This window comes from Hippocampus zosterae, chromosome 1 (genome assembly GCF_025434085.1).
Source record: "Hippocampus zosterae strain Florida chromosome 1, ASM2543408v3, whole genome shotgun sequence".
In the NCBI taxonomy this organism is placed as follows: Eukaryota; Metazoa; Chordata; class Actinopteri; order Syngnathiformes; family Syngnathidae; genus Hippocampus; species Hippocampus zosterae.
The window spans coordinates 25,243,368-25,255,525 of NC_067451.1; the positions used below are offsets into that span (position 1 = coordinate 25,243,368).

At 41.6% G+C, this 12,158-nt stretch overlaps 1 protein-coding gene across 8 annotated transcripts in view; it reads right to left on the bottom strand.

The window, feature by feature from the left end:
* Window positions 1-12,158, bottom strand: part of enox2 (ecto-NOX disulfide-thiol exchanger 2) — a 236,424-nt gene that overhangs the window by 96,141 nt on the left and 128,125 nt on the right. For all 8 annotated transcript variants that reach the window (XM_052074111.1, XM_052074102.1, XM_052074136.1 and 5 more), the window contains one exon: window positions 7,192-7,323. In XM_052074111.1, coding sequence (XP_051930071.1) covers window positions 7,192-7,323 — 132 coding nt within the window. The remainder of the gene's footprint in view (window positions 1-7,191; window positions 7,324-12,158) is intronic.

Below are 12,158 nucleotides of genomic sequence, written 5' to 3' on the forward strand. Positions count from 1 at the left end.
GAACTTAATGTGTATCGAATTGTATCGCATCGTGACGACGGTGAAACGTATCGCATCGTGTCGCCAGAAAATTCCATGTATCGTTTAAGTATCGCATCGCTGGCAGTGGATCGGGATGTGTATCGAATCGTCCTCAGTGCTGAGATTCACATCCCTAATATGTATATATACACGCCCACCCTTCCCTGATTGGCCGACTTCTTTCCCGCATGCCTGGCCACAGTCACTTCCGCCTTTTCTCTATAGAAACAGCGTGTCGGCTGTCAGTCAGATTTTGGAACTCAGCGCATACAAAGGACGCTCCGCACCATAAGGCGTCCTGTCCATTTTGGAGAAAATTTAAGACTTTTAATGGCGCCTTATAGTCGTGAAAATACGGTACATCTAATTCTCGGCTCACAGCGGATGAAATTGAAAGCAGTTGGGTGTCCTGTAATGAATGAGAAAAGCAACTTGAAAGGTGTATACATGAAAGCAGTAAAGGCAAGACACACTTTAAAGAGAGAAAATGGAAAAGAACAGTGAATTGTCTCACGGGTGTTTAGAGGTGAAAAGAAAAGATGATGTTCAGTCATGGAGAATCGATAGGCAATCCTGGATTAGTTCAAAGTCACAACGGTGGTTTGGGATTGCATGTGTGTGTGTGTGTGTGTGTGTGTGTGTGTGTGTGTGTGTGTGTGTGTGTGTGTGTGTGTGTGTGTGTGTGTGTGTGTGTGTGTGTGCGTGCGTGTGCATGTGGGTTGAGATGCGGTTGAGAAAATGTCTATTGGCAATGTAGGCGCACGGAAGTGTGCGGACAGCAGGTATGGTATCCAATATACTGTAAGTAGGATTATCAATCTTTTCTTAATTATATTTTCATCCTGGGGATCAATACTAGAAACAACAACATGGGTGGTGAATTATTGCCTCTAATATAAATGATTGATTAAAAGTTGTGATTTGTAAGTGTATTTGCCTTTATTGATTTTAAAAGGCACAGGAGGAAGTACCATCTTGTATTTGGATGGCAGAATCTTTGTTCAAGGTTAATTTCTCCAGCATTAAAATAGACCTCTATATTGTGGCAAAATACTCTTTATTACTGTGCTAAACACAAGTAAACACTGAGTGGTCTTTCTTGCTTGTCTTGCAAGGAAGAGATGTACTGAGTAGAAGCACAGAATGCAGTATCCAATAGCCCCCACTGGAAGATGCAATCCTGCGATCGTGGATTTCAAAGCTCTGCGCAGAATTGAAAGCGGTCCGTGAAAATACGGGAAAGTGCAGAATATTCGATTTACACGAGATGTGGCGGTTCGATTGTGGCAGGATATGATACCCACTTCTGATTTTTTGTTAAATCCGCTCTTTGTTCTCATGTACATTACAAATCAAATGTCCCCTAATTTTAACTGAAGGTATCCATGATGTGCCACGCATGCGCACACAGTACAACATTGAGCGGCACAAGGAAAAGGACGATCACACGCAGCAATGGTGACGGAAGTAAATACGATACAATGAGCAGGGGCTCATCAGCTTATGACGACAGAGGAGTGATGTGGGAGGTGGTGGAATTATTATGGGGAAATGAGGCGACCCTTTTCATTCTCTTCATTTCAAGGAGAACATCCAGTAAAGAGGACGTCACGGAACGGAGATGTCTCCTAAAGATTATGTCACATCACTGCTGCACATCATAAATTATCTGTGGTTGAATTAATTACATTTATTATGATGCTGTATGCAGTATCCAGGTCAAGTGGCTAATTTACACTTTGAATATTTGCTTTAATCACACTTGCTCTGCTTCAAACACAGTTTGGTGCAATGTTTTGCACTTTATAAGTAAGGACAATCTATTATTTTTTTTATTCTCATTATTGTTATTAGTATTCAATAAATCTGCCCAAGAGGTACAAAGAGAATGCCGATGTTGATTATTTTATAACCACAATGTTACACAGTGTTTTGGTTTTGCAGAAAATGTCTGAAAAGAGTTTATTTTCTTCATACCTTGTCATTTCAGGTCTTTTTTTTTTAATGCCTGCAAAAAAAAATCAAATTTCCAGCCGTGGAATCAAGATTTGTTTTTTAAAAATATTTGACAGCTGCAGTGTACCATACAATTATTGAACTGGAACCAAAAATATTGCAAACAATAAGACATTCTGCTTCGCCAAGCATAAAGACATTATTTGACGACATGTAACAGCTTGCTCTGGTATATTTTCATCCCCATTACGATTGAAAGGTTGAAATACATCTCATCTTATCTTCTGAATAGCCACAATGGGCCCAGAGTTCGTCGATATGAATGGAAATCATTTTGAGACCCCACAGTAGGGAAAATATTGATTTGTTTTTGTATGTGCGCAGAATGTTCAGCAGGTGAGAACATCCATCACTGCTCGTGTTTCATATGCCAATTTGTGTCTTCTTGACTTGCTGCATGACGCTGCGTGAATGCATGCAGATCCCAGAATAGGAGAACTAATTTTGCCTGATTAGCACTCTTGTCTGGATTGTGTGGGTGTGAACATAATGTGCTCGTACTCAAGCATAATTACGCCTTTCTGAATTGTGACGTGTGTCCGCGACAACTTGGATTTACAAGAGAAACCCAATAAAACCAATTATTCAAAAGCCATCCAGCCTATTCATGGTCACATGAAAGCAAGAACCTGCCCAGAAGACTCTTGATTCAAACAAATACTTTTTTTTACTGAACTGCAAACTGGGATAAATGTGTATTAAGAGGGAGGCCTTAATTTGTATCCATCCATCCATCCAGCGAGCCAGCCAACCAGCCAACCAAAATGCATCCATAGAGGTTTTTTTTACAGGCTGATAGTTGGCAATGGCTCTATAAATACTAAATTCTACATTTTATTAAAAATGTTCCTTTCCATTATCTTTGAAGTCAAGATGGCACCCGAGTAGGCAGCCGTCAGCAAGTGCTCATGAGCCTAGCTTTTTTTTTGTTTTTTGGTTTGTTTTAATAATAATAATAATAATAATAATAATAATACATTTTATTTATAAGTGCCTTTCAAGACACCCAAGGACACTTTACAACAACAAAAAACACAAAACAACACGTTTTGTCACTTTGTGTTTGTCGTTACGTCGTGTGGACCTGATGTGGACTTTTTTAAGCATTTTTTGGCCACGACATTCATCAAGGAGGAGACTCTGTGCTTGGTGGTTGTGCCTTCTCGGCAGCATGGGTATACCAGCACTGTTTTTGCCTGGGAGGAATGTCGGCGCCATTTGACTGTCGTTGTTGGACAGTCCCGGGGCGCATGTGTCTTGCGCCTGTTATTGGCAGCATTTTTCACAGCCCCACTTTGTTCAGCGGAGAGATCGGTGCTGTTGAACGATCTGCGGCTGGATGGATGTAAGGCTCGAGGAGCCGACGATGAGAAGAAAGGAGTGTTAGCGCGGATGTGGAAGTGGGAGTCGCGGCTTGGAGTTCGAAGCGGATTACGTGGGACAGGAGAAGTGAACTAATCTCTTTTCGTCAATGGATGCTACAGCTTCGTGTTTGCTTTCAAAACTTACCGTATTTTCACGCACCGTACGGTTGGGCGCAGTCTCATTAATGGGTGCCATTTCTGTATTTTACACATAGAGAAACCGCACTGTATTAATGGGCGCAGTTTTACAGTGGTAAAACATACGGCAGCTTAAACATACGGCATGCATGCGCGCACGCTAACACGTTAGCTTGAAGCATACGGTAGCATGCCAAGACATAGGGATACACGCCAAAACACGTTTTTAAAAAGGCAACGAAAGCAGAACTGAGTTCGGGTGTATTTTATTTAGCCATTGTACAATGTTCTCACGTTTTTCACGTTTTTCAAAGTCCTTATCCTCTGTATCAGAAGCAGAGGACTGCACATCCCAGTTGTCATTGAACACATCACATGCTAAAGTGTGAGTCGCTACGCATTGCCGAGCGGAAAGAAGGAGCAGCAACAGCAAAGTCAACATTTCTCTCGTGTGAAGCTTTCCCACATTTGAAAGTAAAGAACAGGGCAAAACATGGTGGCAGCGCGTGTGTGTGTAGAAAGAATTGAACAATTGTGCAAGTACCGTAATCCATCAAAAATGCCGCGTTCATTGCCATGTGGCTCCACAGAAATGATGCCGGCTTTGCCAAAAACTCGAACAACAGTGCAAGCAGATACGTTCGTCCAATCAGCCACAATCCATTTGCAAATGGTGGCGTAACTCGCCCAGCGCTGCCTCTCACTCTTTGTAAATTTGTGTTTGCCATCGATCATCCATTGTTCCCATGCCGTTCGCAACTTTACTTTGAACGCCCGGTTGATGCCGATGTCCAGCGGTTGGAGTTCTTTAGTCAAGCCTCCGGGAATAACGGCAAGCTCAGAGTTCATTTGCTTGACTTGGTTTTTCACCGCTGCTGTGAGATGGGCACGCATGCCAAAAGCATAACCGGTGGCTTGAAGTTTGAACTGAGCTTCGTAGGCGTGTCTCTTTGTCGAATTTATTTTCGGGGGTCGTTAGAAACCAAAACCGGAGTTGTTTTGCAACAATGCACATTGCCACACTCTATACAGGTGTTGGTACCTGCTTGCGTCATCCCTTGAGCGTCCACTTACACGCCCAACCTTCACCCATTGGCGGACTGCTCCCCAGCATGCCTGTCCTCTCTCACGTCTGCCTTCTGTCTCTCTCTCTCTCTCTCTCTCTCCCTCTCCATATATGTATAGATACACATCCCCCCTTCCCTGATTGGCCGACTTCTTTCCCGCATTCCTGGCCACAGTCACTTCCGCCTTTTCTCTATATAAACAGCGTGTCGGCTATATAAACAGATTTCGGAACTCAGCGCATACAAAAGACGCTCCGCATTTTGGAGAAAATTTAAGACTTTTAATGGCGCCTTGTAGTCGTGAAAATACGGTAGCTTGTAGCAGACGTGTGCACATTTTCAGCATGACGTCTCTGATCCACTGGTGAAAGGACACGTTGATCCTCTCCTATTTCATCTATAACTGCTTCAGACAACAAAGTGTCCTATGTGTTGTGTTATTTTTGGTATTTTGACTTCAAAATGGCGCCGCGTGAGTGGCTGCCTTTCCAGCAGCACCTATATTTTGTTGTTCTACTTCTTCCTTTCATAACTTTGCTGCTGTGAATCGGGAATTTCTCCATTGCGAGACTAATAAAGGTTTTCTTATCTGTCTCGTGTGTATAAAAAGCATGCTTCGAATGTACTCTTGCTCTGACTTTCAGCCCCTTTCAAGAAGAAATAGTTGCATCCTACGGCTCCGCAAATTAAGAAAAAAAAGGCATTTTAGCAGGACCACCAAGGGCACACTGAGGCACCACGGTAGCTACTTAGCTTACATTGAGGCTTTGTGCCTGGCTATTCTTAACAAGACTTTGAAAACAATACATTGTTACAGTCTTCCAAGGTTCACGGGACACATTATGAGGGTAAACTCACATTGATTGACAACAAAGCACACGTTAAGGCATTTGTTGTCATTGCTAAATTTATGATGGTGTATATTTAAAATAACTCTTCTTATTTGTTGAACTGGGTTTGTGCTTGCTCTCTGAAACAATAATGAATGATCAATGACTTTGGCAATTATGCTATGAAACCAATAATATGTACAGTACTCTCCCGACACCAGCGGTTTCCTCCCGTCATTGCCCAAAACACAGAGGAAAGTGGAATTTTGGACATCCATTTTTTTCCATATTCTCCATTTACAGGTCTTGCTACAAAACCTGATTACAGAAGAAAAAAATGGCCAAACATTTTGGCCAAACCGGGCTGCCGTGGCCACTAGGAACATAAAATAAATTCAGCATAATGACAGCATGGGACATGGGAACCGCGTAGGAAATTTACTTGGATCACCTGACTACATACAAACTGAAACAGCCCCTGAAAGGAAACCCACAGTGCCAGGTCTCCACATAATATTTTTAGTGGCCATATTTGGCTGTTAAAAACAGGTGTTTCATTACAATGCTAATTGCTCCACTCCATTCAGGTGTGCAGGCTCATGCATCATGTTTGAGCATGCTGCTGCAGTGGCGAGGCTTAATGATGTAGTTTAGAGTCACCGCTAATGTCATTCACAAACATGTGTTTGGACCACAATTTCAAGTTTGGAAGTTTTCCGGCGCGCGCGCGCATGCACACACGCACGCACGCACGGACACACACACACAAGGTCTTGAAGTTGAGACGAGTCATCTGTAAAGGGAAGTCGACATGCTGGCTTACATTAAATGTGACATTCGGTCCCACTGCAAATTAAGTTACAATTTATGTTGTTATTCCATTCGACTTGCCACCTACGGCCGCAAACAGTTTTAACGTTTAGCTTGTTGCAAGGAAATTTTGAGCATGTTAAAAATTCCTTGCGACAAGAAAAACTGTCGGTGACCTTTAAAGCTGTCAATGTCTGTTGTTTCTAACTGTTGTTAGCTTCTGGAGTCAGTTAATAGCTAGCAGCCATATGCTTGATCAAAAAGTAGTGTTTTAAATGCATGGTGTGCTTAAAGAATTAAATGCATGTTTATGTAAAACGTGTGAATGTCCTAAACGTTAAAAGCAAAACTGGTAGCCATGGAAGGTTTCGTTGTAGGATGGCAAAAGGATTTTAGATGACTCAGAATTTGTTAAAATTCACACCCTGACCAATGCAACCACACAGGAAATGAACTCACTCCACTCCCAACGATGGAAAATGAAAGTGCTCTGACCTCGAGAGCAACTCAAGGAAGAGCAACTCTTTTTACAAGACTGTTAAAAAAAAATGTAGTCGTTCACAAACTCACAACAAAAAAGACAGCCGACTCGTTTTTAAGGCTGTATTTTCTTCTTTGGAGTCTCCTAATCCGTTTTTAAATACTCTTTGGTGCTTTATCTTCAATGGAAAATAGCCTTGGGGACAAGTCAATTAAAAATAATTGCAACTTCGATGACGGGGAACGAAGCAGCTCAGGCAAAGCTCCTGCATTAAAAAATTGGCTTTGTCCACTTTAAAGAAGGACACATGCTTATTTAACTGACAAATGCCAACAAATAGCACAAGTTGGGAATCCTTAAAAAACAAAATTAAGCCACAATTCAAAATACAAAAATGTGATGGGTAAAATTGTGTTCCGCCTGAGACGTTTCTATTTTATTTGTACAGAGTTGTGTTGTGGTACCTGGCATGATAGGCTGTCCGGTGATACCCATTGGAGGCATTCCCAGGTTGTTCATGGCGGTGGCCCATGCGTTGGGGTCTGACATGGGCATCGATATTGAGTTGGACTCCATGGTCATGTTATGAATCCCCTCTGAGGAGAGACACAAACACTACAGGTCAGTGTGCGAGGAGAACATGTTACAACCCTACCGGATGATGTTAATGGAATTTAGTGGGAACTCAAGATGGTAGTGCTTAAAATTTTAATTTGAGTTTCAACTACTGGTACATTTATTGTAACTTGATAGTCAGACAAAAGTAATAATTCATACCACAACAATTTCTGCAAACATGACAGGATACATTGAGAAGAGCATATACAAAACTTTGACCCCCTCCCCCTCACATAAGAAAAATGCCCTCATGCCATGCATGTGCTTTTCACTGTGTAGTAATGAAATCCACCATGCAGGTTATAGTTTGTGAAAAACATGCATAAATTACACATTTAAACAGAATACAATTTGGATTCACTGTTCATGTTTTAAAATGGCGATACTTTTTTGTTTTTCTAAAAGTAAAATCACAAATGTCTATTCTTTACTATGTATTATTATCTGAAAAATGACAAAGAAAATACATTTATAAAATAAGAAAAACAAAATTTTTAATTGGGCAACCACATTATTTTGCCATGAAGTCCGTTCTACATCAACTAAGTAAACATTTATAACTTTGACAAGTCTATTTTTATCTGAAAAAATAAAAACAATTTATTTTTCAAAATGTGAAAGTTTAATACCAAATTTGCATTGAGCCATTACAATATTTCACTTTGAAAAGGCTACATTTAAAAAAACAAAACAAAACAAAACAAAACATATTTGACTATGGTGACAATGAACAATTTATTGTTTTTTGTGGTAATAAGTGTTGAGAGATTGGAAAAGCTCTGACTGTTCGAAACTGCAGTTTCCATGCCAATGTCGAAAGGAGAAGAATAACTCTGCCCCGAGGACGTAGCTCAAATTCCCATATCTGACGGGTTGCTGGACATGAGCAAACTTTTTGAGACTCAATCAAAAAGCAGCCAAGTAATGCACTCCATTTTGCTTCGGGACATTATTCGTCACACATCAATTCAACAAACTTGTGGACTCAATTTGATTTTCCTCATGTCATAAAAATTCTTGGTACACCTCGGACAAAAGTAATAGATTGTGTCTTATAATGTGGTGCGCCCAATGTATAAAAAAAATCTAAATAGGCCATTCACTGAAGGTGCGCCTCATAGTCTCGTGGAAAATACGGTGAATGAAAATGTTTTGAAAATTAACTTAATAATAATCAGATATCGCGGTTGAATTGTGGTTCAACAGAAATATGAAAAACAAACTCATGAAACATGCCTGGTCAAAAACAACGGTGCTTCTAGAAAACACATGTTCAATCAAGGTGTGCCCTCTAATTAGTATCATAGGCTTCTTCAAACTTGTAATCACTTTGTTGGCCTATTTTAAGGGTGACAAGAAGTCACGGTGCGGTTTGGTGCGATGGTGGGTACCACACTAAACGTGGACCAGAGGAAGCGACGGAGAGTTGTCTCATTAGATTAGAAAAAAAACATGATCGACAAGCACCTTAAATGCCAAGGCTTTAAGACCATCTCCCTCCAGCTCAATGTTCCTGTGACTACAGTTGCACAGAAATGTTTTCCATTTTTGTCCATTGTCTATTGATCAATCAATCGATCTCTCTCACCAATTAATAAAAATTAAGGCAAGAAGAAGACTAAAAACACATTGAGGATGCAAGTAATCTTGTTTTTTGTCTTATTAAATTCCCCGTGAGGACAGTATGCACCACGACAGCTAGAAAGTTGTTGTCATGGCATTTTAAATCACATTCTCTTCTGTTAGGGGAGAGCTGAGTGCAGGACCCACCGCCTCACTCAGAACACACTTTTTTTTTAAAAATGCATCTCACCGAGATGTCAACTTTCACCTGGTGTCAAAGTGCGATTATCGAAGCACTGGGCACAAGTGACGCTTGGCAGCTCAAACTGTTGGAAATCACAAAGGTTTGTTTAAATAACGTCCCCTGAAACGGCAAGCCTGCAATTACATCACAGTGAATGCATCACGTGCGCTGAGCCGGCGACCGCGGTCTATTTCACTGCTCGAAAGCACCTTTTACAATCTCCTCTGTTCACCCTCTGTCCAGCTGATGGTCGCCCCGCCGCCACACACGGACAGCCAAATCTATGTGTGTTCAACAGAGGCAGGACGTAGTGCAAACAACGCGTTTGTCGAAAAAGATTCTCTCGCCACCATGAGGAGGATGATGACAAAGACGATGATTTGGTAGTGGCAGGGAAATCAAGAGGAAAAGGGGATTGCCACAAGACTATTTCTGACAGCTTTTACCACACTTCACAATGACACAATCAATTGGCTGCACATCAGCGAGGCTGAATACGCTTTGAATGGTGATGGTTTCTGGACCACTGGGACCCAAGATCTCTTATACGTTTTCTAAAGCACTGGTAACTCAGGCAAGAAGCCGGGTACACCCCGGATTGGCCGTTCAGCAAACTGAGAGGTCTTATTTGCCACCTACACCCTACTCATAAAAAGTTAAGGATAATTGCCTTTGGAAAGACATTTCAGGATGAGCCTAAAATTAGCTGCAACCTTTAACAGTGAACCTAATATGACCTGCTTCATACTTTTGATGTTCACTGTTTCATTAGTTTTGCAAAACCCGCTGTTCTCTAATAAGGAAATTTCCAAACATCCCCATTGATTTTTCCGGAAATGTTCCACTCCTAGGGACACTAATGCACTTGGGCCAATTAAGTGGTTGAGATGACAGATAGGGTCCACAATACACAACGGAAAACAACTTGGATAGATGCTGGATGCATTCATCATCATTGTTCCGTGATACAAGAAAAAAAAATGAAAGAAGTGATCTCAACTTCTGTTTTTTCTGTTGGCCAAAAATCCATGAAGGAACAAAATCTTTTTCAGGGGAAACCATGCTTTGTTCAACTGGATCTTCAATGAGGAGTGTGGCCAAAGGCAAGTCAACAGCATGAATTTAACAAGCTACAAGACAATGAGCAGATGTCACATTGATATAGAAGAAGCTTAGAGAGACCACATGGACTGGGACGGTGATCCAATTTCTACTAATAGAACACACCTACATCAAATAAATAAATCAAACAAAACACTGAATCATACAGCAATAAAAAATACATACTTCAATAAATTAAACACTGAATCTCATCTATCTAACAGTGTTGTCCGATAGCAAGCATCTATTCATCCATTTTCACTTCCCGTTTATCCTGCTGAGATTCGTGGGGAGCAAGCCCAACTGAATTTGGGCTAACAACAACTACACTCTGAACTGGTCGCGAGTCAATCACATAGAGAGATCACAACCATTCGCACTCACATTCACATTAATCAAACTTATTGAAACATTTTTAAAACACAACCATCATGTGTTTGAAGAGACAAAAAAAGAAAAAGAAAAAATATATACAGATGAGACAAAGGAATGGGCAAATACCCAAACCAGGTTTCAGTATCGGGCTGATACCGGCCTTAATTTTAAGGTGAGGAGGCTGTCGATACCAGCCACCAATTCTTTAGACAAAGAAAATATGACACTGAGTAAATCCTTGCAGTGTTCATTGTGTTCATGTGTTCACAATGCGACAAACCACCAAGAATATGATCACTGAAAAAAAAAATGTGAGAGAAATAGAGGCATGCCAATAATGAATGGTGATATAGTGCGGGAATACTGTATTCTCTCTCTGTCTCTGTGTGTCTCTCTCTCTCTCTCTCTCTCTCTCTCTCTCTCTCTCTCTCTCTCTCTCTCTCTCTCTCTCTCTCTCTCTCTCTCTCTCTCTCTCTCTCTCTCTCTCTCTCTCTCTCTCTCTCTCTCTCTCTCTCTCTCTCTCTCTCTCTCTCTCTCTCTCTCTCTCTCTCTCTCTCTCTCTCTCTCTCTCTCTCTCTCTCTCTCTCTCTCTCTCTCACTCTCTCTCTCTCTCTCACTCTCTCACTCGCACTCTCACACACACACACACACACACATACAGACTGCTTGGAGTGTCAGTCACTGGGGGTTTGGAAATGACCTTGGGGGCAGGAGTAAGGGCTTTGTTCCATTGCAGAGGAACTAACCAAAAGGAGTGTTATCAAACGTAGAATTAAGGCAGGATGCCTGCCTGAATGGCAAACACGCAGGCCAGAACTCCGTTGGCAACACCATGATACCGCTTAGAGCACATTCTCGCCACAACAATTAAAAGCGTTTGGTTCTGCTCTCCGGGGTTATGGCCTCGAAGCTCCCACGGCGGGCAGTTGGAGAAATTAAGTCATTTTCAGGCTCATTGGCCGAAAGCGCCAACAGTAGGCAGATGGCCGCCATGGCCCATTAATGCAAAATTCACACGGTTTAAATAGCTAACTACTGGTTTACTCATACACCTGAGGAGGTCAATTGAAAGATGAGGGACAGCGAGGAAAGGATGTCGACGAGGTTAATAGACAAGACACAAAACATAGTCAGAGCGAGTGGATGAGAGCTCTTTGCATTGGATTTCAAAGCACTGCTTGAGTACGGGGACTTGATGACAGTCATTACCGCTAAGTAGATGCTAGAAAAATCTGTAATTAGTGCGTAACGTAGCGCCGCCGAAGAACACAAAGCGGATGAGAAGACAGATGGAGTGTACAATGGAAAACTGGAAAACAACTTTAATTGTAGCTGGGTGCATTCTGAGTCATTATTCTGCCATACAATGGGGACTTCTTCACTTTTTGTGTTCTTTTGAAGGCTGAAAAGCCACCAATTGGAAACAAAAAAGGACAATGCTTCCCGCTGTTTTGATGAATTCAGTAGACAGACATAACGCTGTCCAATAACAAGCATGCACCGCGGGGCCTTGAGACATACATTTCATAC